General features: G+C 38.6%; 1 protein-coding gene across 1 annotated transcript in view; it reads left to right on the top strand.

Moving 5' to 3' along the window:
* MAN1A1 (mannosidase alpha class 1A member 1) overlaps nucleotides 1-12,027 on the top strand; it is a 139,598-nt gene extending 127,571 nt beyond the window's left edge. The window contains exons 9-12 of the mRNA XM_021547138.4: nucleotides 1,247-1,466; nucleotides 2,260-2,432; nucleotides 7,783-7,898; nucleotides 8,546-12,027. Coding sequence (XP_021402813.3) covers nucleotides 1,247-1,466; nucleotides 2,260-2,432; nucleotides 7,783-7,898; nucleotides 8,546-8,672 — 636 coding nt within the window. The 3' untranslated portion in view covers nucleotides 8,673-12,027. The remainder of the gene's footprint in view (nucleotides 1-1,246; nucleotides 1,467-2,259; nucleotides 2,433-7,782; nucleotides 7,899-8,545) is intronic.
* Nucleotides 12,028-25,919: the final 13,892 nt, after the last annotated feature.

The following is a 25,919-nucleotide window of genomic DNA, read 5'->3' as shown; positions in this document are numbered from 1 at the left end:
TGCAATCAAGGTGGAAACAAGGGGTAAAGGAATTTTCTGAGCTAATAGTGGCTCTGGATCTGGGCAGAAAACATCCTTACTAAGTGCTTTGCACTGATATTACTGAAAAACAAAGTATAGTTTTCAATGTGATGTTCTTGGCAGAAAAAAAACAGTATGTAAAATCTGCAATTATTCTGCTTATGCTTCTAATTTAGAGAGGGTTTTTCATGCCTATAGGAACAACCTTTACAAATGCTTAAATGGGGAGAACTACAATCACTGCTTTCTCTTTAGAAAACCTTGGCTTTTTTGTTAGTAGTTGTCTGTAGTAATATTTTTAATGGTTTTTCTCCTGTATAATGCATGTTGAGTACTGTTTCTGGATCTTATGATTTCAACAGAACAGCCAGAGCACTAATAGATAGCTGAATGTATGACAGAGTTATTTCCTCTCCATTACTTTTTTTGAGAGTACTATCTTACTTTCTTTGTGGGCTTCTAATTAATGGGCTCTTTTGCATCTCCTCTATTGTTTTAATTCTGTTCCTCCCACAATGGCAGGTTGCCTTCCTGGATTTTGTAATTAGTGACCATACATTGCTAACATCATCAACTTCCAGATCCCACTAGATTTGTGTCTTTTTATTCTGCTTAGGGCTTTTTTCCAGAGATCTCCATGAGACCCTGCTCTTGATAGATAAGTGGAGGATTTCAGTTTGAGAGGGGAAGCCCATTGGACTTTGGGAATGCTGTCTAGACTCAGAGGCCTAACATCATTCACTGCACACACTGAGCCATGTGTTTTGAATATGACTTATGACTGCATATAATTTACATTAAATTATATCAATAGCCACCTCCTTTAAGTCAGAATTAAAATGAGAAATACAGAAGCTGAAGTGATGGCTTAATAACTATTGAAAGTTAAATTACTATTAAAAGCTAAATTACCTGAAACTGCTCAATGTAAAAGGGGGAAAAAATAAAATACTTCAAAATTTGAAGTGTATTTTGTAGGTGTTTCCAACATTTTTATAAAACGTACTCTGTAAATTGCTTGAAGTTGAAGCAAAATTAGTCATTGTTACTGATATATGTTCATTTGCCTTGCTTTGGCTGTACTTTGAAGTTAGGCTGGCTTCTATTATCCATTGCACTTTATAAGCAAAAGCAATAGAGAGCAAAACCAGCCAACATACAAGACAGCTTTGTCCTTTGCACTTTACCAAATGGGCCTTTGGTTTGAGATCGTGTCCTGCTGCAGGCCATAGAGACCCACCTCATCCGAAAGTCGAGCGGGGGCCTGACGTACATCGCCGAGTGGAAGGGCGGATTGCTGGAACACAAAATGGGACACCTCACTTGTTTTGCTGGAGGCATGTTTGCTCTGGGAGCAGACGGAGCCCCCAGTGACAAGACAGGCCATCACATCGAGCTGGGTGCCGAAATTGCCAGGACTTGCCATGAATCCTATGACCGTACGCGTGAGTACCGTATTGCAGAGTTTGGCTGCACGGCGTGCCTTCATGAAGGCGGCCACTGGTGGTTTTGCATAAAGCTGAATGAAAATTGTAGCACACTGAGAAGTGTTCATCCCTTCTGAGCAAATGCTGCCTTGCTTTAAGAGTAACTTTTAAAATGGCTGCTCTGTTTTATAAATAATTTCTGTGTACCTGAAGCATATCTCCTCGCTGTAGTAATAGACATGACAGTTACATAACAGGAATTAACAAGCTTCTTTCACTATGCCAGCTTATACAAGTAAGAGAGGGACTGTGTTCATTTATGCATCAATATAGGTATTACTTACGTTTTATGCACAAAATAATATTTTATACTTAGTTCTGTTGATACAATAGAATAGTTCTGCAAACAATAGAATTGCACAAAGAAATAACCCTGGCAGCATTTTAGGTCCCAGAGTGTATTTTCCAGTTTGATATAGAAAAGTAAATATCCTCATCTTTTAGGCAAAATTTCACTTGTTGCTAGTTACATGAAGTCTTCCAGAATGCAAATGTTAGCACTGATGTTCAAACTGTAACTGCCATTTAAGGCATTGGTGAAGAACAGCTCTCTCCTACTCCAAAATATTTATAAAATATTAAAAACACAAGGAGCTGCAGTATCTTTCATAAATTATATCATTTTGGGTAACCTGGCTTTGTGCCATAAAAGCCTAGCTTTATTTGGTAAATTGTGGAGTTTGATTTGGTTACATAATTTGTAACCTTTTTTAATGCTTTTATTTTAGTCTGTGCTTTTTTTATTGGCTAGGAATGAAACTGGGACCAGAAGCCTTCAGATTTGATGGTGGTGTTGAAGCCATTGCTACAAGACAAAATGAAAAATACTACATCCTACGACCAGAAGTCATAGAGACCTACATGTACATGTGGCGCCTCACTCACGATCCAAAGTACAGGGAGTGGGGATGGGAAGCTGTTGAGGTAATGCTCTATTGGACTTTTTTGTTCTTAAGTCCTAGTAATATTGTTAACTGAGCTATTGAATGATACCTGGACACTGTTCAGCAGTTGGAAGCTGAAGATTTATTTTAAATCAGGGCTATCAATTCAGATTTCCAGTAATTCATTTGCCAAATAGATGACATTTTGACAAAACCAAAAGCTGCTGATATTGTATAATAGAAACGTACCTTGTGATTTCTCCTTCTTAAATACTTCTAGGATTAGGGGTCACATTTGGATGCACTGTCCAAGATGTTGGGTGTTGCTGCACATGAATGGAAAGTGCATACATGTGTCAGATTTGGGCCTTGGATATGGAAATAAGTTTTATGACATGTATTTTCAGTAATAATATGAAGGTGATTTTAATTAAAGTGACAAAGGCCAGGATGAAGGACTAGATAGTACCAAATAAAACCATGTTACTTTTGAGAAGCATAAGTTATATGGACAAAACTTCCTAACTTGCAGCAATCTCTTCTAGATTTGAATTTTTTTTTTTTGTCCCACTGGCCTTTGAGCTTCAAGCAGTCATGCTGAACCTAGCTATTTGTGTTTGTCTAGCACAAGCCTTCCAAAAGGGCAGCTAGTCTGCACTGCAAAAAATGGACTTGCCAAATCCATTGTTTCCCTTATTTCAGCAGTTAATCACTCTTACTCTAAAGGTTTGAGAGCCTTTTAGATTTACTATGTTTCATCCTCCGGGTATGGGTCCTTATTACACTTCTCTGCAGTTCAATATTGTCCTTGCTAAATTAGCTGATACCTGATAGGAAATACATCAAGCTGAAGAACATTGTTTTTCTGGCTCTGTATACTTAACAAAAATGAAAAAAAAATCAAAACTCTGCAGTATTTTGTTCACAGTGACCTCTCTTGTACAAAGATATTGCTTTCCAGGATTTCAAAAATATCCTGTTTGTCAGTTTACCCAACACCTTTTGCTTCTAGAAGTGTATGATTACAATCTTCTTGGAGGGGTTTACACCACTAGTTATAAAAGATTGCTCTACTCCAAGGGTAGAACATGTAGACTTGTGTCCTACAATTTCTCATCCATAAGGGACCCTGCTAGAGAGCTGTTACTGGGTTATGACCCCATAAACCCAACTCCCTCCACAGCAACCAAGATCTGTAAATGTATTCAGTATTCACTGTGTAGCTATTGATCATATCAGAAATGTTGTGCAAATCCTGTTAAGTATTGTGGAAAAAAGGGTTATTTCAAGTCTGGTAATTAGATATCCTTCAGGAATTAAATTTAAGGCAAAATCTGATATCCAAAAAAGAATAGTGGTATTAAGTACGCTTATACTCTCAAACTTCTTCCCTCAATATTCACATTTGTTCCATACTTGCATTGAGCACTGTATTCAGCTAGGTAGAGAGCAGTTATTTAGGGCATTCATTGTATTTGCCTCCCTAAGGTATTGGCTCTGGGGGGCCCTGAAACAATATGCTTCTGAATTACTAATTCCAAAGCAATTTGGGTTTTAAAACTCTAATTCAGAGGGCTGTTCCTTAACTTTTCTTCTTTGCTAATACCACCCATAGGCACACGTTTTACTACTGGAATCTTCCCAGGCAGATTATAATTGGCATAGTTGCAATGGCTGTTTGTGGAAGACATCCCATCAGGCTTCAGCAATGCCAACTGTTCCTTCTCCAGGAGATGTTTTTCCTGACTCATTGTTGCTACCCACACTGATAACATTGTTATAAACAATTGAAATGTTTTCCTTTTTATTATTCTTTACCCATTTGGTTCAGTTTGTTTGTGTTTCATTCAAGTTGGTACCCTTGTTTGCATCCTTCTCACTCCCCAGTGTCCCTTGTTTAACATTCTTGTGGTTATTCTCAATCTGGCTCTAACACAGCCTGTGTGGGGGAGATGCAGCTGGTCCCTTTCTGCCCAGGGCCCATCTTCCACCATCCTAACATGCAGTTGTGTGTTTTATAAAAACAAATCTTACAGCTTTCCAGAACTTAGTCAGTTGTAGATTTAAATTTTTTTTTCTTCCTATTCTCTCTTGCTGCTTATAGCCATACAATTATACCTAATACAGTATTTTTTTGTTACAGCACATAGCATGCTAGTTTACCATAACTATGTCATCAATTCTGTCCCTCTTGCTCCTTAATGTTGCCCCAAAGAGTACCTGACACATTCTGTACTCGGGGAAACACCCAGCCACTGAAGGTCATTGGTTTAATTATCGGTACCTGTTGCACAAAGGGAGATTGAAACAAGAAAAAAGAAGAAACGAACGTTCACACCATTTGGGTTTTGTCCAAAAAAAACTGTTCTTCATGTGTTTCATGTCCACTTTTAACTCATTTCTCTGACAAGAAGAATTCATTAGGTTTTTTTCCCAGTGTCCCTGTAGTAGAAAAGGAGGCTGGTTTAGAGTCATATCTTCTAAACTCTGACAAGTCTCTTAAGTCTTTCTCTAACTTTATAGACTAAAAATATGCTATAGCTCCCTCTGTTTTTTTCTTTATGAATTTGCTTTGCTGTTTTGAATCCAAGATAATTTTGTATGTCCTTCAGCAGCTGGAGAAAATGCAGTTATGACCACTAGCAATATCCACTCTTACTGAGTCAGAAAGGTTTTATCAGCTTAGCTCATGAAAGCCTCCCTCTGCATTATAAATGTGGCACATATTTTAAATTTGTATCACTTCCTTTTTTTCCCTTTATGATAGTTTGAGACTGTCAGCCAGTTTTCACTGTGCTTGATGTTTTCCATTACTGTATCATAACTGATCCTAGCCATCCTCATTTTCTGAGAACTAATTATTTAAAATGTGTTTGATTGTTTCTTCCTGCCCACCACTGCCCATATCACTGTGAACATCACTACTCTCAAACTGCAGGAAAGGGCACAAAAGCCCATCACTGCCAGAATGGCTGACAACCTAGAGCCTTTTTATCCTACTAATCCTGCAGGTGGATGTCCTGTTCCTTTAGTTAGGTGGAAAATAGCTTTGAGGGATGAGATGCTTCATATTTGCATCAAGCAGATCCCACCAACTTCCCCCATATATAGGGCAAGTTAACCCCTTAGTTTACCTCATAACAATGCCTCCAGGTACCTTTATGATGCCTCTGAACTCAAAGAATTCTCCAAGTTTGTTAGAGCATATAAATGGTAAATGCAGTTTGCTTTTATTTTACCTGGCCCTGTTTAGAATTCAGATATTTCCTTGCATAGTAGCCTATCCTTCAAGTTCTGCTTCTGCTGTGCCTTGAAAAACATCATCTTTTGTTTGACATTGAAAATCCAGACACAGATGCAGAATTTTGAATTCGTTGCAGGTTGAAGTAGACAAGAGGGAAGGAATACCAGCCAGAGGAGATTACCTCTTTAATCTTAAGTATATTTGCCGTTTAGTAAATGTTTCCAGGAAAATTAAAGAACCTAAAGACACATAAGAAAAGAAAAATAGGCTGGTATATTTTAAAATATGTCTTCTGAAGAAAAATCCCTTTTAAATATCTAATAGGCAGCTTCTCCAGTGAAAACTAAGGAGAGCCTGACGTGCAAGCCAAATGTGTGCACACAGCTACAGGGACTCCAGCAAAATCAAGGACATTTAGGATAGCACAACACACACAGCAAAACACAGATCTTAAAGAGTCTTTAGAGCAAGGGAAGGTGATGAATACTTCAGTAATTATTAGTGACTCTTAGTCCCATCTGTCTTCAGAAAATACTTATTCTGCCTGGTTTAGATACATCATCTGCTTTGCGTTTTAGCTTGTGTGTTTTGAAATGCAGCATCTTTCCCTGAATAAAATCTACACATCCTGTTTCACTTCAGTGATATTTATAGTAACTTCAGAAAGGGAGGGACCAGTTATCTCCTGGCTCTCTCTTTGCAGGGGATAAAGCCCCAGGTATTTCTGCCGGAAAGTTATTCCAATGTCTTTCAGAGAAATCTCCACAGAAAACACCTTTTTTCACAGTAGGGTGGCCCTGAGTGAATGCAGCCATCCACAATCCTTACTGTCATTTTCACTGCAAGAAGTTATTTAGGGTTAAGTAGCATTTTCTCAATTTGGTTTTGGATAGTGAATTGTTTTAAATATAATCATCTTAAATTCTCTCTACTCCTTCCTTATACTGTCTGATACCAGAGAGTTGTTGTAAAAGAGAGTAAGAAAAATTACTAGAGTAAGAATACTTGTGGCCTTGTTAAATACATAAATTATAAGGAAAAATACCTATTCATTCTTATTTTTAAATATAGTAGTGATAAGATAACCAATATTCAAATAAGGTATTGGATAGCAGTATATTTAAAGACGTTATGGCTCATATATAGGTGTATAGGTACCATGTTTCTATTGCAAACACCTAAGATAAAGAAAAGCAATAAAGTTTATTAGTGTCACTATAATTACCTTCTACAATTCCAAAATATTTTTTGCCTTTTATGTATACTCTTCATCAGCTCTTTTTTCTCCTTCATAAATATAGGACATTTGTGTGGGCAGAAAAGAAATTGTATTTTTAGGTGGCCCATGTACTCCTTTTTATTGTGAAATAGGAATCAGTCACCTGTTTTACACCTTTTAACTGAATAAAGAGTTTGGAAAATAGAGAAAAACACATTGTTATTGTTACAGCTAAATTATATTGTGTTAAGTCCTGGCTTTCTGTCTACTCCTGTGTGACAGACAAAGCTTTTTCAGAGAGGTAGCAAAGAAAAATATGACTTCTGCACAAGAGAAATTCAGTCAGAACCCAATATCAGTGGTTTCCCATTGAAAAATTAAATAATTGCAAAGAGAAGCCATACAGCTTACACAAAAATGGAGAGTTGCCTTTCCTGCCTTTCCTTTTTTTGAAGGGATTTGCAGGAGGTAAGGAAAAGACTGATCTTTAGTATGGTGTTCAATTATGTCACAATCCATTTTAAGTACCAAAACATGACCAGAAAAGATATAGGTAAGACAATTTCCAAAGGCTGAGAGACTGGGAGAGAAAGGCTATTGTTACTCCTATAAAAAGAAGAAAAAGAATGTAAGTGAAAATCCATGTCTTTAAATCCTTATACCCGTACGTCTTTCCTTCTGAAAGCTGTTTTGTATTCACTTTTTATTCATTTATTATTTTGCTTCTCTTCCTAAATATGAAATTAGACTATGTCTATGTCTTTTTTTAAAAGAGTTTTCTTTCTAGACACTTACCAAGTTTTCATCTCTTTATCAAAAGAATTGTGGCAATTGTTTTTTTTGCTAGTTTTATTGTCAAACAGAAAAACTGACCTATTATTAATTTTGTTAATCCCACTGATTTGGGTGTTCTTTTCCCTGCTCCAGGCACTGGAAAAACACTGCAGAGTAGATGGTGGCTATTCTGGCATTAGAGATGTTTATAGTAATCATGAAAGCCATGATGATGTGCAGCAAAGTTTCTTCCTTTCAGAGACACTCAAGTAAGTTAAGGAAGTTGACTTTCGTTAATGTGAAGTAATTCTGTGTATCATTGTTACAGATAAGTATTTCTCATTAGTACCCTTGACACTCTCACGTAACAAAATTTGAGTGAAATAGCAGAGCTTTTCTTAGGTGACAGGAAGCAAAATTGCCTTTTCTTTTTCCCAGTCTGTGTCAATAAACTAAATTCCCTGATTTCTGCAAATTATCTTTATTTCTGATTAAGGTACTTGGTAGATTTTGAGACATTGCATCTCCTATCTTTGATAGGATCTAATTATATGTGCCAGCACTAATGAAACAAATTGACTAGACAAAGAACAGGCTGATATTGCATACTTTTAATTTTAAAACTTTAGTAAAAGAAGAAAAAACAACTTCCTTGGAAAGCTTGCAGGGTCTGTTAAGAGAAAAAACCAAGAGCTTTCATTATCTATTATCATCTCCTAAATTTTTAATGAGATTAAAGTTTTGTCTTGATCTCTTCAGTTCTGTTTTTTTTTTGTTTGCAGTGCAAGAAAAAATCAGTCATGCCATCTCAACACGAATTTTAATGCTCAAGTAAATTAATTATGAATTATTATCTATTTTCCTGAAAATCACTTCCGTGATGTGGTCTCATTTCCTGTTTTTTTTTCTTTGCCAGGTACCTGTATTTGCTGTTTTCTGAAGATGATCTTCTTCCATTTGAACACTGGGTCTTCAACACAGAGGCTCATCCTCTCCCTGTTCTTCACAAAGATGATGGAAATAAAGAAGAAAACCAGAAATAGATGAAGATTAATTTATACTTTTCTTCATTCCTTACGTTTCCAGGACTTGGGCACATGATTTGGTTTTAAATTCCTAAGTTAAATTTTTTAATCAAGTGTTTTGCAGTCTGTTTTCTTTAACAGTAAATTTTTATGAATGTACCCAATTAATTATGATAAAACCTTAATCCTCTAATTCAGATTAATACCTTCTTAGAAGTGAAATAGGGTATCTTCCCAGATTCTGTTAGGCTGCAGTGTCACTTTTACCAAAAAAAGCAGAAGGTCTGCATGTTACTTGTTTCCTGTTATGCTTTTAATTTGACTGCAAAATTCTTCTCTCCTCTATGAGGAGATGTATGCTTTAAGCTGTAATATTTTGCCATGTTGCAAAAAGCCATATTGAATTAAGTATAAAGAGCTTTTTTTTTTTTTTTTTTTTTTTTTAATGTTCTATATTAGTTTGTTTTGTGTGTCATCCAGGACAAATCTTGTGACTGTGACAGCCTCTTCTTATGCGGGTCTATCATTACGTGCTGGAGTATCTGATGTATTTCATTGTCAATGAAGTCTACCAGGGGTATTTTCATCTCATGCAGACACAACTCTGAAACTGCAGTATAAGTTGAAGTTAGATTAAAGTAGTTTCTATGGATTTAGCACATTGGTTAGCAGACCTTAGTTTTTCAGGTTTTGATTAGAATATTGTAATAGAATAAATTGTTTCCTCCCTTTTCTAGGTGGTGTTATTCTTATGTCTTTAGTCAAGCTACTATGGAGTAAAATAAGGTAGTCATTTCATATTAAGAAAGGGACTATTAAGCTTTCATTTGGTTGGTTGGCAAAAAGAAAACCACTCAATTACATTTTCCTGGAAGCATAGAATTATATCAGGTACAATTAGTTTGTTTTTCTGTTACTTTTGCAAAGATTTAGGTAAGTCCAGACTTGACACCAGACTTGATGGTTAATTGTCACAAAGCGATTTGATTTTTCTATATGAATAGACATTCAGATGCCTTGAAGAAAACCTGTCTTCTGAAAAGAAGATAAGTCATTCAGAGAGGAAGTTATCATGCATTGAACTAAAACTTTCTGACAACACTATCTCGTCTTAAGTAACAGAAATGCAATGTGCTTAAAAAATATTCCTTAGAGGCCTGACTTACTGAGAAAGGTAACAGCTTTGCCAGAAATGTTTTGCTCTGTGGCATCGCCAAAGGGAAAAAGAAATGAGGCACGATTAATTCCTGTTTCTACGTGGTTTGAAGTGGTTTACCTGATTTTTAAGTCTACCAGTGTTTTCATTTAGTGATGGGATGATTTCCATACATTTCAGGTAGGAAACACCTGGCTTCCCATTCTGAGAAAGAACATTATTCATTGACTGGACTGTAGTGAAACAAATCTGGTACTGAACAGTACCATTCTTGAATGGTATTTAGTAAGATAGCTCACATGTCCAGCATTGCGATTCACAGCTGAGGGAACACATTTGTTTAGGCTTTAGAGTACATTTTTCCTATGCTGATACAGGTCTGCAGTGGAGGTTTTCTTATGTAGAAGCCAAAAATAACTAATTACACTTTTATATATAACAGCTGGAAGCTGACCCATAGAGTTTGCCCTCAAGTCTGTAAAGACAGTGCTGCCTGTTGCCTCCCCTGCTGACAGAGGAGATGGCAGCTGCCACACAAGGTGCCAAAGGTGTTGGTGTAGGGGGCAAGGCAAGGATCCACTGATGCTCCAGCACAGGCTTGACAGAGCTGGGCATTCCCACACAGGAGTTATTGGGGTACCTTGGTGAGCTGGGCCACCCGGCACTTAGAGAATGGATAGAAGTGGATGTGCAGGTAAAGCCTGCCTACACAGAGCCAGGCACAGCAGCTCAAAACTTTTTGCTCCACTGTTTTTTTTATTATTTTCTTTTTTTTTAAGTATGGATTCTCTCATGTCACAGCAGGTTTCTGAACCCAACCAAGCCAGGATGAGGTCTTTCTCCTCTGTTGAAAAGCAGAAATTCTGCTGCTTTTGATTCTCCAGAATTTGTACCATTGGAGGACTATACTTCACTGTATTTCTTTATAAATGTTATTTACAAGGAAGATTTTTTTTTCCCACCCCCTGAACCACCATAGCTGTGGAATAAAACCAGAATATTTCCTCTCTTTTTAACATGTAACAATAATTATTTTTTCTTAGTTACGTTTACTGGGTCACCTGCTGCTACTGCCCCCCACATGTATGTGCTACTTTAGACCTCATCTCGGTGAAATAACTACTCAGACAGAAACAGTCTTTGAGAAGTCTGTTTTCTAAGCCACTTTCTATGTGGTTTTCTTAACCAAGGTTTACTTCCCCCAGCTGTCTGTAGTGATGTTGCTGGTACTTAGCGAGCTGAAGGGAAGACTAGAGAAGCAGACAGGTCTTCTCCATGTTTCAAAAGAAGGTTCCAGTCACAGCTCAATGTGCATTGGGTCTTATGTGCTTAAATATAAGCATCACGGTTGTTTCCTTGTAAAACAGACATTTCATATGAATTTTTCTTAGCATGGGAGTTAGGATGATTTGAAAGAGCACAAATTTGATGTGGTATTGGTATTCAGGTTGTATGTACAAACTGCACTATACTGTACTTTTTGTAAAGTAATGTAAGTAGACGAGAAGATTGTACAACATGTAGGTCTGCCAGCTGTAAGAAAAAAAACTTTTCATAAACTGAGAATATATAGATTTTTTTTTTAATAACCCCAAAGCACCAAAGTTAGAGCAGTCATTTTCAAACAGTCCACTGCTTATTAGATCAGTAAGATAATATGCATTTTAATTCCCATTCTCATAACTAACTTCATGGAAGTGGCTAGTGATGGTGACTTTGTGTTCCCAGTCATTCATAAGAGCAAAAGAAATTGCTTATTGTTGGGGGGAGGGGGTGGCAGGGGGGAGAAGACAGTGACATGGACACATTATCTTGGCATAAACACACTGCCCACACTTCTTCCATTTCTTTGTAGCATAATAATGCATTTAAATCAACATATGTTGAGTCCCAAGAGGTAGATCCATTTAAATGGCACCAACATTGTTTCACAGGGAAAAAAAAAAATTTTTGATTGTTTGTGAGATAAATATTGCATATGTGTTGGTTATACACAGATTTTTGCAATGCCCAATGGCTCACTGTTTCTATGGTAACTTCATACATATCCATTTCTATTATGTATTTAAATTGGTTTTGATTTGTACATATTCCATTTAGTCTTTTCATCTTTATATAAACTGAAATTATGGAATACATAACAGATCAAGATGCTTAATTTTTAAGAACTTATATTTGTAAAAAATTTCTCTATTGTGAATAAAGTCTTTTAATATATCTGTTCAACTGGTTATGCTTTTTTATGTGTGTTTCAGAAGTAACTATAGGAATCTGCTGCATATTCTGGTTTAGCTGCTGTACTCACAAATTTTTGTCAGTACTCTGTGTACTTGTTAAGCTGCTGTTCTTAATTAATGCGAGTGTATAGAAATTCTACCACTGAAATAAGTTTCTAGGAATTTTTGTCATTAAAATACAGCATACCAGATGTATTTTGGTAGAAAATGAACCTGCTAATGAAAAGAGAGAAGCTGGAAAGTGTGAGGTGGCAGACAATAAGCACAGTGAAGGTCAGTCACTACAATTCATGCTCTGCACAACACAAGTGGGCAAAGCTAAATGCCATTTAGGAGCAAACAGTGCAGTAGAGATGACAAGGCTGTCACAGTGCCCAGTGTTACATGACCATGTAATGAAATCCTGTCCTTAGCCCATGCTCCAGAGGAGAGGGAAACAGTTGTCATAGGAACCGTAACTGTATTTTGTTTCAGAAGGACGTTAAGATTTCCAATCTAAATATTGAAATAACAGCTACACCTCCTGGATAACCTTGTTTTCTCTGTTTAGTAGAAAGCCTCCTCCCAAGATAATACTGAAATAAACTGCTGTGGTTTTACAGAACAGTCTCAGTAGTATCAATTTCTGTCAAAAGACTTACTCATTAGACTTAGCTTAAATCATTTTTGAGGGTAGCTCTGAGAATTTTTTGCAGCAGTTTCAGCTACGCAGTGAAGTCCTTGGGGCAGGCAGCAGACAGTGCCCTGCTGCAGCTGGCCCCAGGGCTAGACAAACTGCTACTCTACAAGGCAGACATTAACCAGTGCAAACTTTCCTGCAGACTGGGATTCAGAAGAGATGTAAATGCAAGCCTGGGTTAGAATTTCAGCCAATTCAGTCTCCTTAATTGGATGGTTGGTGTGGCTTGTTTTGTGCAGGGGGGCGGGGGGGGGGGGAGGGAACTATATGAGTTGATAATTAGTCAAGACAAACAGGATTTGCCCCATTTGCATTGTCCTATGGCCTTACTCTATCACGAGAGGAACTCAGTGCTCACATGGCAGCATCTGCTATGGAAACAGCCCTTCATCTGATCTGCCTTAATCTTGGGATTAGTCTGTCCTTGTTGATCTCAAATACAGGAGGAGAAGTTACACGCTGAAAAGCAAGCTGCCAAACCCAGGAAATGGTCACTGAGACTCAAGAGTTCTGCTCTGAATACTGCAAGAGGTAAACCACAGGGTTTTGCTCTCCCCTGGGTTTATGCATTCATACACACACTGAGTGGTGGATGGAACAAACCTCACGCCTGCAGAGTCCAGCTAGAGCCCAGCAGGCTTTAGCATTCAGCATTATTCCAAAGCCAGCACCTTCATGACCCTCATGTCTCAGGTACCTGCTTCTCTGTCTGCATCATCTCTCACTCACCCTATAAACTCACCATTCTAAACTCTCCCACTGGAAGCCCCTCTAAAACTTTCACGTGCTCTCCAAACTCTGTGCACACTTTGTGGCCAAATTGTGGAAGGTTGTTTACCTTTTACCATTCTCGTGCTGACATTTTAAAGGACCCCTCTCATTATTAATATTTTATGCCTTCATTCCAGTTGTGTGTTGCTTCCACATCATCAAAGTAGGTCAGAGCTATAATTAGTCTTGAGCACCTCAAGTTAAAAAAGTCTTTTTTTTAAAAAAAAGTTAATTTTAAAAAATTGTCAGTGTGCTTTTAATGTACTGTAACAATCTTGTCTAGAAAAAATACTATTGAACACGTCTTACTTTAATCCAAAACCTGAACATTTCTCACTAAAAAAGTGAGAGTACATGCAGACTCTATTTGTGTTTTATACTAAGATATATTTACAGATCTAAGCAAAACTTACAACTATCCACTTCTGCCATAGGATTTGATAGACTGTAATATAGTTCTCAGTATCTAATTCTCACTTCTTTCTGTTCCAAAGCAAAAAATGAGGAGGCAACAGTAGCACACTGAAGTATATGAACATTTTCCAATAGAGCATTAATTGGCTGGTCATTGCTGAATCTTGCTTGGGCAATCTTCCGTCTTAATATCCATGGTGTCACCAAAACTGGGCTAATAGGGAGAAATTTCTTGCATCAATGAACATTTTTTTCTTTCTAAAACTAACTTGTACAGCAAGAAAACCAACTCCATTTAATTCAGTGGCAAAATTGTTCATTTTAGCAAAGTCAATTTTTCACTCGGAGAAAACAATTCTATAGAATTTTACATGGAGACTTGTCAAGTGGATACAGCCTAAGGAATACTTGAAAAAAGGCAGCAGGCATGCTGTGTTTCTCTCTTCTTTCTTTTAATATCCTACAGATTATCTGTTTCTCAAATATGGTTTAGACAATAAACATCATGTATGAATTTATTCTCACTAAGCAAACTCTACATTTTCTTATCACTCAGAGCTGTTTTTCCCAGTGATAACAAATCAGTGGCTTCAATTAAGCTGTTGCTTGGCTTCTTTAATGAAAAAGTATGCGTGTCTTAACTTGAATAGCTTCAACAAAATTTGAAGCTTTCTTTTCTCTATCATTCTAAGATGTTTTAATATATCACATATATCACTCTGTTTCCAACACCAGCTTCCAAATACACACAAAGACAAATCTTTGGCTTTCATATTTTGCATACGAAACCCTGCAGCCTCTTTCCATTTCTCAGCAGAAACTTTACAGCCAGACACAGTAGCAAGTTCCCATTTTGTGGGACTCCATTAATTTTATGAAATATGCTGACAACTACTTACAAGCATGACATAAATATTATATGTTAAAATAGAAGTACACTTGTCAAATAAGAGGCCATTTTGGTATGGATTATTAATAATAACCATTTCTACTCTGTAGTGCCGTAAAGGTAAAGCAAGTCATGTAGACACATTCTCTTCATGAAAATTTTTACAACAGGAGGTAAGGTAAATCTAAGTCACTGGGCAATTATTCAAACATGAAAAGGGCATAGGGAGATCAGCAGTGAAAAGAGTAAGGCAAAATGGGTCACTGAAAGCACTGGGTTTAAAGGAAGATGGCAAAGAAACAGTGACATAACTTATAAACAGGAACTGCTGCATGAGGCAAGATGATCCATGAAGTAGGGTACTTCAGAATGGAGGAGGAGAAGGAATCAGAGATAATGGGTATGAATCACAAGCTGGGCACTTCAAAAGCATCATCTTCAGACAGGCCAAGAATTGAAAAATGGCACTTCCATTCAAGGACAGGGGCTCACAGAGCAGACATGCTACAGAGGGAAGATGCAGTGTGCCTGTTCTGCATCTGCAAGGGCACTGACTTTGAAAATCATACACTGAAATCAGTCACTGAAAACATTTACAACAACCAGAAATAAAAATATTTTAAAAACATTACCTAAATATTACCCTGCACTGCAAGATGGTCTCCTGTCCTCTCACACTCCAAAATTCCCCTCCCTCATCGTGGTGTATCTATGCATCTCTGTGCTTCCCATGGCACAGGAGGCTGCTGGATGGCTGAACATCTGCCTGCCCATGGGAAGCAGTGAATTAATTCCTCATTTTGCTTTGCTTGTATGCACAGTTTTTGCTTTCCCTGTTAAAGTGTCTTTATCTCAACCCAGGAGTTTTCTGGCTTTCACTCTTCCAGTTCTCTCCCCAGTCCTGCTGGTGGGGGAATGAGGGAGTGGTTGCCTGGGGTTAAACCACAACACCAAGAAAAGTTGCAATTATTTGTGCATAGCTTTCCTTCCTTGGATTATTAACTCTCTGTCTTAGCTTTCTTCACTTCACATTCACTTGAACCCCCCACTGGATTTATGCTTCCACTTGGAGGTGGGAATCTAGAGGCATTCTTAAAGTAAATCACCAAGAGATGCACACAGACCTTTAAAGGTTAGGAGAGATGGAGATTTCCCTGAACTCGCACAGCTCTCCCCTGCCTACCCAGACCTCAAGCATTTGTACAGCTTCCTATATTTGAATTGGCTTTTTTTAAAATCCTGGTGGCAAATCCCAGCCCAGGCTGCAAAGCATAAGGATTAGCACTCGGGCTCAAGTGATCACTGGGGACTTCAGCAAGTCCTAGGCCGAAGCTGTTTGTAGCATTCAGCCAAGAGCCCCAAATTGTTGTAAACAACAGCATTCACAGATCTGCAGCATGTTGAGCTCATTAAAAGCCCAGAAGTACCAAAAGTACTGTATGTGATAGTAGTGACACAGCAGCATCTCCACAGTAATTTAGGGGAATGTTATAAAGAGGCACAAAGTATTTTTCTGTCTCCAGTTACCAGCCATCATGTGTAAAAACTTCATTAAGAAAGGGCAGCCTGCACATCATCACCACTCAGAGGAACCAGAAAGCCCACAAAAATGAAAAGAGAAACATAATCATTATATTAATTACTGATAATGTAAGGTTTAGCAACTCCATTTCCTATTATAATAGCCCAGCTTCAAAAAGACTGATGCAAACACTTCTTAGGAAACAAAACACCAGCACAAATGAGCCAGTGTCCTTGCTTAGCTTTCTTAAGAGCCTAAAATTGCTGAAAGTCACAGGTTAGACAAAAATGGACATTTTGTGGGATTTAATGCATTGACACCAATAAATAAACATCACCCACACTTCAGAACCAATGCATTCTTGCTTGTCCCATAGCTTTTATAAAGCACTTACTTGAACCTTTGAAAACCAGAGACCATCTCAGAGCCAATCCCAAACTCCTCTCTTGCTTCACCTTCAAAAGTAAAACACACACCACCACTGCTGTCCTTCTCCACAGTGGCAGAACAAGGTTACAAGGTTCCCCAAAGTTAGCAGTGCAACATCTGTACCTCTTTTCATGCCTTTTTTTTTTTTGTTTTCCTTTTAACATCCAGCTCATCCTTACCCAAGTCTCTCATTTCAGGCAATCTCTAAAGTTTGAGAGGGAGATGCCATCAAGCCCACACCACAGAGCAGAGCTCTGACTCCTTTAACTCAGGGATTTCCACAACATTTTCACTAGTAACAGTCCTGGAAGGAAATTCCTAATCACATTTCATTTCATTCCCAAGCATTGACATGCCTTCAGAAAAGCTTATTTGTCCAACAAGGTAGGTACCTTAGAAGATGATGTACTTCATATGAGTCTCATAATGCCTACTCCCACAGGCCCTAATCTTTTTATTACTATATAACTTTAAAACCAAAGGATGTTTGCTTTTCTTTCAAGATTACTTTCCACTCTGTCCCCAGGAAAGATGTGAAGACTGAAACACACTTAGAACAAATATATCAGCCACAGGAGAAGGAGAGGAGGAAATGCTCATATTCAAACACAGCAATAGAGCAGCACCACACCACAGTCCTATTTTCTGGTGCCTCACATGGGGAGAGCAAATCCCTCTACAAACTAGCCAAGAATTAGATCTGTATTTACAGGAGGCAGCATGTACACCACACACACTCAATGACTCACCCGAGGTTACAGAGCCAGGCAGTCAAACCCCCACAGCACAGCTGCCAGCTCTCAGCTCCACTCAGCTTTCCAGCTGCTAAACAATAATCTTCTTCCCATCCCCATGTAAGACATGAGCCAATTTTACTTTTATGAGACTAAATTACCTCTATTCATCTCCTGTCGCTGTAAATGAGTTACTAGTGAACTCTCTCATTTCTCAAAATTTTATTCACAAATGTCTTTATAATTCCGTTTACCTATACATGAAGAGATACATGCTGTTTATACAAGTATAAATCAGGTATTTACTTTGCATTAAGTTGCTGTTTCTTTTACTGCTGGAGAAGAGACAAGTGTAAGTAGTAAAAGCAAGCAAAAGTTTTTTTAAAAATTAGAAGTGGAGAGACTATGGTTAATATGCCTTAAATGGGAAAAGGTTTCAGGAGTCAGACTCAAAGAGACAGCACCATGAAGCAGCAAGCACAGCACACGTCCCTCAACACATGGGAGCAGACTTCAGATGCATCCTGCATCCTTTCTTTGTGTTCCCCGTGATCCCAGCACACTCCATTCAGATTGCTCCACAATCAGGAGTCTGCCACACAAGAGTGCAAGAATATCCATTAATAAATTGGTGCAAAGATCTACTCAAAGGGATACCAGGAGGTACCTTCATCTTCCACTATGCACAATGAGACAGGGCAGCAGGTGAACGGTCATGGTCTGACTACACTCCTGGAAAAAACATTAGATTTCTAACCATAGTTCATTTCTCAATGGTGATTTAGGCCGTGTGGGTTTGTACCTCTCCAAGAACTTTCTAAACTCTCAGGCTGATCTTAGACAATTTTTTACCAGAGATAAAGCGCTCGAGTTCCACTAACAATCACACACCATAAAAATACAACATTAAGAAAAAGGAGAGGGGATTTATGACAGCTTTTGATCCCATCAAATGTGGTGGTGGTGGTAAATCAGTTGGGAATATGGAGCTGCTCACTTTAGGAGTAACTCACAGCAGCACTGCTGGCTGCTCTCAACAAGAGGGATATCAGGCAGGGGTGGGGAGGCAGCTGCACCCCAGCAGGAGCTGCAGTATTTTGGAGGCAGCAGCAAGGGAAATTAGCAGGCTGTGCTGTGCAAGGTCAGGTCTGTAAGGAAGAACCTTTGAGCAAAGACTCTTCTTTAAGCCAAAGAGAACAAGTAGCTCCTTAGCATCTATACCTGCAACCAAGTTATTTTTCCCTTGTGGAAATGCCCAAAATGTGCCAGGTCCTTCTTCTAGAAAGAGGAGGCTCCCTCCATTGGCAGCTTATACTTTAACAAAATTAAAATGAAGTCATAATTTCCAAATAAGCATCTATTATGCCTATGAGGGTGGGGTTTTTTTGGTGGGGTTTTTTTTGTTGTTTTTTGGGGGGTTTTTTTGGGTTTTTTTTTGTTTCCCCAGTCTTGTGACCCTTTTCAGGCTGTTTATGACCTTCTTTGGTAGCTTGGGAACTACAGTCACATCAGCGTTTCTGTAGCCAGAACTTTAAAAAAATTCTTGTAAAAATCATATAAAGAAGATGAATACTTAACAATTTTTTCTCCTTCACTAAACAGAAATAAGCAAAGCCCTGGGAGTTGTTTGGCTTTCTTTGGAGTTTCATTTAAGGGCAGGTAAGAGGGGAAAAAAAAGGATCTTTTACTAAAAAGTAAGTCTACTACAGTTCAATGGATTTAGAATTCCCAAGTTTTCAATTAAAACCTGGATCAAAGTAACAATGAATGCCAGTTGGAAAGCCTGCATTCATCTGAAAACAGAGACTAATAAGACCAGAGCTTTCCAAAGCCATCACATTCAGCAGCCCCACAAGGGATGGAGAGGAACAGCACAGACCTGCTCAGCCAGCTGGGCTGTCAAGTGGCTTTTATTTCCCTGTGCTAGAGAGCAGGAAAGGTGTTGAGCAGACAGATGATGAAAAAATGGGGGGAGGAGGGCAGAACATCAGAGGAAACAAATTCATAAGAATAATTTAATTTAGAACATGAAATTAATCAAACAAAATAGAGGAACAGATGCGAAGGGATTTGAAACTCCTTCTTGGATCATATCCCCTTAACTTTACTATACTCACAGTCTGAATGTGATCTTATTTATTCAGAATATCAAAACCATATTAATTAAGCAATAAAATGCTCCAGACCACTTGTTGTTAGGATTATTTACATACTCTGTGTGTTAAAGGGGGAGGAGGAGATATTAGTATCTACATCCTGAGAGGTGACTAAAGGCTAGAGGAAACAATTCTAGGCTTTTTATAGCACGAAAGATTCCTCTTTGCTGTTGGAGCACTTGCCACAGTTTTTCAAAGGACTCTGCTAATTAAGATATGTACTTATACAAGCAAATATTTGGCTGTCTCAGTACTGTTGTTATCTCCCCTGTGAAGCCGAAAAAACCAAGGCAAACAAGGAATAAGGAGATCTGAAATTTCCCCTCTCTGACCCTGCTAAGGAGACTAAGCCAGGCATCTGAGCTAACCACAAGGTGATTAGTACAGCGAGGACAAACAGATACAAATCTAGATGAGACTTCTGGGGAGCCTGCCAAGGAACATGTTGCCTTCCCAAGCAGAAGCTGTGCCACTCTTCATGCTGCCATGTAAGTGATATGTGACCTTGGGCAGCAAGCTACAGAGCCCAGGGAGGGGCATTGGGTTTGCCTCTGAGGTAGCCAACAGAGGTCACACCACTGACTTCCCTGGCTGGCCAGGCCTGCCTGTTATTACAGAGCTGTGGTGTGCAGGACACAGATAATTCTGCCTATGCAAACAAACTTAACAAACAGAAATTACGAGCAGGAAAGCAAGGAGGGAGCTCATCAACAGGTACTTGCCCGAATACTTCACGTAACAGAGGCAATATGAAAGTCATTTTCTTTCTTCACACAAAAAGAGCTCACTTTACAATCCTTGCCCTGCCTTCAGGTTTAGCAGAGTTCGTTCCACAATCTCTTCCAGAAGGAAAGAAATAAACTCTGCTTGTGTTGAAGCTGGATTCACATTTAAGGGACACTGCAGATCTCCCAAGCAGCTAACAAACACAGGCCCTCACACCTGTGTAATTTATTGAGACAACTGCATCTGTGCTCCAGGTGCCTTCATTCATAATTGTTTTCCTTTGGAGAAGGATGAACCATTACCACCTGAGCTTTTCTTCATAGTTTTAGGCTTTCTAATCTGAGGTACCAGCCAGTCCCTGCAGAGCAGTGAGGAACTGATGCCTGAGTAAGCACAGCTGAGAGAGGAAGGTGGAACATAAAGTCTCTCATGGCCTGGGCTCAGTAGGCTTCTGGACAGAAGATAGACTGAAAAAAAAATAAAAAATAAAAAAAGGGCAGTCTATATGAGGAACGCTCAGTCCTGTTGGGAGCTGTACATGTATATCATGTTAGTTAAGAGCATAGACTTCATCACTGCTGAGGACAAACTGTTATTTTCTCTGTTGAAAAGTTTATACACTTCTTTTCTCCTGCAAGAGAATGCTATTTTATTGATTTCCCTTCAGAGACTACCTGCAGGAAGGAGACTTCATTGGTAATAAAAAAATTTTCAGCCACCAGGGTGACAATATTATAGGATGCAGCAGTTATTCTGTCTAACCTTGGATACAGCTGCTCAAAAGGATCTTCCCTCCCCTGAATCACTTTCAAGGATGTTGTTTTCCTCCCACAGCCAAAATATTTGTATTGAAAACTGTATTCTACCTTGCCCTCAAATAAGCATCTTGTCTATATGTACAGTCACAGGGAGACAATATAGGTCTATATTCCAGGCAGTAAAAAGCCTTGAATTGTTTCCTCTAGCCTTTAGTCACCTCTCAGGATAGAGATACTAATTTGTCCTCCCCCTTTAACACACAGACTATGTAAATAATCCTAACAACATCTGGACCATTTTATTGTTTAATTAATATGGTTTCAATATTATTAATAAATAAGATAGATTGCTGTTCTGAAACCCAGAAAGCCTATGTTCAGTCAGTCACAAAAAGAGATAACACTGAGGAATGAGTAGAAGAGCTTCTATCAGAGCGGGAGATTACTGATCTAACTCAGTTACCTGGGAGGCCTGAAATGCTATTTTAAATTGTGTCATTACACAGTAAGGAATTAGAATTATTCATCGTGTCTAACCTAACCTCATTACAGCTTCCACTGGGAATAATTATTTCAAAACATTTCTTGCTCTTCAGAACCTAAGGGCAGAGTTATTGAGTCTTCCTGAACTTGGCTCAAATGGCTTCTCTAAATTCTAGGGAGCTGCTCTGCACAAAATGAACCTATCTAAAAACTAATCTTATCTGCAGCAAAGAAACATGGACAGCTGCATTACACATTCACCTACCTGCCTGGCCCCACAAGCACATCACAGCCTGTCACTGTGTCACTTCACATTCCTTTCCATCCCAAAAATGCTTTGCCCCAGGTGGAGGATCCCACCTTTCAATTCAGGGCAATGCTACTGCTAACAAACTGTTACAAAGCAGACCTACCCAAAATCAGGGGCTTTTCCACTTTGTCTGACCCTTCCCTGCAGAAATGGAAGGGCAATAAAATGTGTGTCATCATATACAATTTACAACTTATGTAAGGTTTGGAGACACCTCTCATACACCCCTCATCAGTTACTGGCAGACGAAACTTTTCTAAAACAATGGCTCGTAGGGAGGACAATACAGACAATACTTTATTTGCAGAAAATGGGTCATTGCAAATATTTCTTTCAAAATCTTGTCTGATTTGTGAGGATCAGAGTGTACTTATTAAGAAATGTGAGGTCAGAAAAAAACTGCATAAGGTTCTGGCAATAATGATAGCACAGCTGTATGAGATTACCAAATTGCTGTTTAAAGGTGTAGCTAGAAATGGTCTCTCAGTAATGTTTCAGATTCTTTTCACAAAGATGAAGTTCCAATGAAAATATGTGCTGTGACTTCTATCAGTCAGGTCTTGACTTGTCTAATACCATTTTCTATTTTATATATAAATTAGCCTGTTCAGATCCGACCTTTGTCCTTTCAAGGATTTTTAATGTTTTTTTAAATGGATCCAGAGAGCTAACATCCAAAGAGAGTTGAGGTGGAAGATGTTCTCCTCCAGTGTTTTAAACTCAGATGTTCTATCTGCTGAAAAAAAGGTACATTATATCTTCAGCTCAGGAATATTCTTTTACATTGTTCTGATCTAAAATTATGACAAGTACAAAGTACATATAAACATTGGTTCTGTTTCCCAGTAAGCTACTTAAGACTTCTGGAGACAATTCTGAATTGAAATAGACTCTCCTGAAATTAGCAGACATAAAATTATTTCATCTGTACAAATAAACAGATTGTGATACATTTCCTGACTAGACAGAAGAGCCCAGCAAGAGAAGATTAAGTAAACCAACAGACGTAAAAGCAAGACATAATATCTCATCTAAGCAAAATGTTGAAGTGCTAAACAAAATGAAAGAGGACAAAGGCATTTGTAAAAGTGGCCCGCTGTTTGGCTGTATGCTTCTTAATTTTCAAAGCTCTTATCAAGTCATAAATAAATAATATTTTTCTTTCATAGAGTTCCAGTAGCCATCATTTGGTAGTTAGGTTTGTTATCTCAGATTTACAGGGATTTCAAGTTACAACATTAATGTATTACACAGGTCCAAATCAATTTGTAACAATGTAAATAAGCACAATATAAGCAATAGAAACAATATAATCACACCACCAATTTTCAACAATACAAAACTTTTATGTTTGAGCTTTGACCAACATGCCCCAGAAACTTTGGTCTGCTGTTTGAAAATTGACCTCTCATTCAAAACATACAAAACAAAGACTATTCCTGTTAATGAAGGAAATGGGCAAGGTTTCCTTTCAATGCTCTGCTAACTTCTTTTAAGAAAAGATAATTTTTGACACTCATTCAGGAAACCTTTTATTAGTACTAAGAACTCTGAATGATCCTTCAGTAATCCTACTGCTGTTTTCATCAAAGAACAAAGAGGGTTCAGGAATATTATTTTCAACATGTGCATATTCTTATAGCATGGTATATATTTATATCAACAGCCCAGCACCTTCATTGCACTTAACTGGGAAAGTGAGAGAGGAATGAAAATTATACTAGTTTTTCAGTGAGGTACATAGATATTGTTTTAGGAGGCTTAGGAGCTGGTGGGTTTGGGGTTAGTTTAGCCCTGCACTCAGCACTGTAAAATTCCAACCTGGTCCAGTAACACATTAAGCACTTCGCTACATCAGATTTTCCAATGAGACAAAATGCAAAATGAAGCATTTTAGGGCTCTTGGAAGCATGCCTCCTTCCTCAAATGTGGTTAATTCCTCACTACTGTGATTTGTACCAAAATTCTTCATTCTGCCCCCAGGCTAGATCTGGTTAATCCTCAGTGTCTTGCTTATCTGCCTTACACTGAGAGATGGCCTGTTAGTTGCTGTCAGGACAATCAGCAAGAGCATCAGTCAGAGCATTTAATAAGTTAAAGACCAGCGGGTGATCTCTGAGGCGAGGTTTTCCCTGCACACATACACTGTGCACACAACTTGTGGCTCTAAACTTCACCGCACAAGCGTAAATCAAACAATGAGATACAGCTTCAAACACGCCAAAACACACTAAGCAAACAGAAGTTACTTTCGCCCTGTTGTGAAGAAAAACAAACAAACAAAAAAGTACATTTAATTAGAAGCAATTGTGTGTGAAATGTTTTACGGCCACTCAGCACTGCCACAGCCTCCACAGCGCGTTGGGTGAGCTCTGACAGGGCTGTGCTGCCACCCTCTGTCCTCAGCCCTCCAGGTATCAGCAGCTGATATTGGGGTGAAATTAACTTCTCCTCAGCCTGGGAATCTGGGAAGGTTAAATTCTACATCGTACAAGCAACTGATGAGCTATCAGAGCATGGGGAATTTTGTTTCACTTCCCAAACATATTAAGGTCTGCTGAGCATCCTAATGCTATCCATAACACTGTGATTACAGGACCATTTGGAGGCCTGTGGTAAAAAGTCTTAGCTCAGAGGAAGAGCCTTGATGAAGCAGCTTGTGAATACCTGCAGCTGCACTCAGCATGTCAAAAAAGGAGCAAAACCCAAAGCTGACTCCACACTCATAAGGACTGAATGAATTCTGCTCTGGTGATATCGTTTAGGTCCTTAAGGTCACCACGTCTGCTTTATTAGTCCACATTTACTCTATGATAGCCTTTAGAAACAAATAAACTTAGGCATTGTTACATCTTTATGTTTCCTGGATTTCAGGGTGTGTTTATTCAGTATGACTCATGTTTGAAACTGTAGAAAGGCACCTTCCCTTGCATGTCCCAAAATGTCCCAAAGGATCCCTGCTTTGCAAGGTTTGTCACTGTAAAGAGAGGCTTGGGATTTTCCCTGCCACACTGACAGGCACTTGTTGACTGTGGGTATTTTCCATGAAATAGAGATAGATAGGCTATTTTGTCCACAGAATCCACTCCCAGACTGGACTTTCTGAAGGATTTCAGCTGCACATTTGTGACTTTATGAGGGAGGGTGGAGCTCTTAATATAGATGGAGATTTGAAAAACAACACAGACCCTAAGCCATAAAGGAATGGAGCAATATCTTAATCAAGAGGAAAGGCAAAGCAACTTCCACCTTCCTGCCTAGAGAGTGCCTGGCTCCAGCCCTTCGACTCACTGCCAAATAACTCTTCTAGTTCCACTTTTAAGCAGGTTTTATCAAGAAATCAAGAACCTTGACAAGAAAGACCAGATTAATAAACTCTGAGTGGTAACTAGGTCAAATACACACCTTTCTAGCCTAGCTATATAACAGCAAGAGCTCTGTGGCTGGTGACATGGAAGGCCTGAGCAGAATATAAACAGCCCCATCCTCAGTCTGTTAAACTCACTTTTCCATTAGAATTGTCAATGCCTCTTTTGAGGAATCCTGACTGCTCTGAAAGAAGTGCATAAAACATATCATTAAGCTGAAAAGAAGGATAAATGCCAATAAAACTTTCTCTTTTGTGTTCTTTTTCCACAGGAAGGGGAAAATACAAATTGTAACCTACAGCAAAAAACTGGAGTCCAAAGAAAGCTGACTGTTTCTTAAAAGGCTGTCAAGCATTAACAATGTTCTACCATAAAGCAGCAAGTTTACATGGAGACACTCTTATATGGTGTTTTTACACTTCTACACGGGGCAAAGCAGTGCCCCAATGCTTTGTAAAGCCTGACTTTAGGCACACTTGAAACACCTAGGCAGAGCTTTGCAAACTACAGGGAAGAGGGAGGGGAAAGACCTTCAGGGTGGGACAAAGTCATTCCAGGATATGTAGTTATTTCTAGATGGCTTTGCCCTGTTTGCCCTTCAGTGTTTTGCTGTTTCTGTCATTTTTAGATTGT

Source organism: Lonchura striata, chromosome 3 (assembly GCF_050655825.1).
Source record: "Lonchura striata isolate lonStrDom1 chromosome 3, ASM5065582v1, whole genome shotgun sequence".
Classification (NCBI taxonomy): Eukaryota; Metazoa; Chordata; class Aves; order Passeriformes; family Estrildidae; genus Lonchura; species Lonchura striata.
This window is presented reverse-complemented; position numbering and strand designations above follow the sequence as displayed.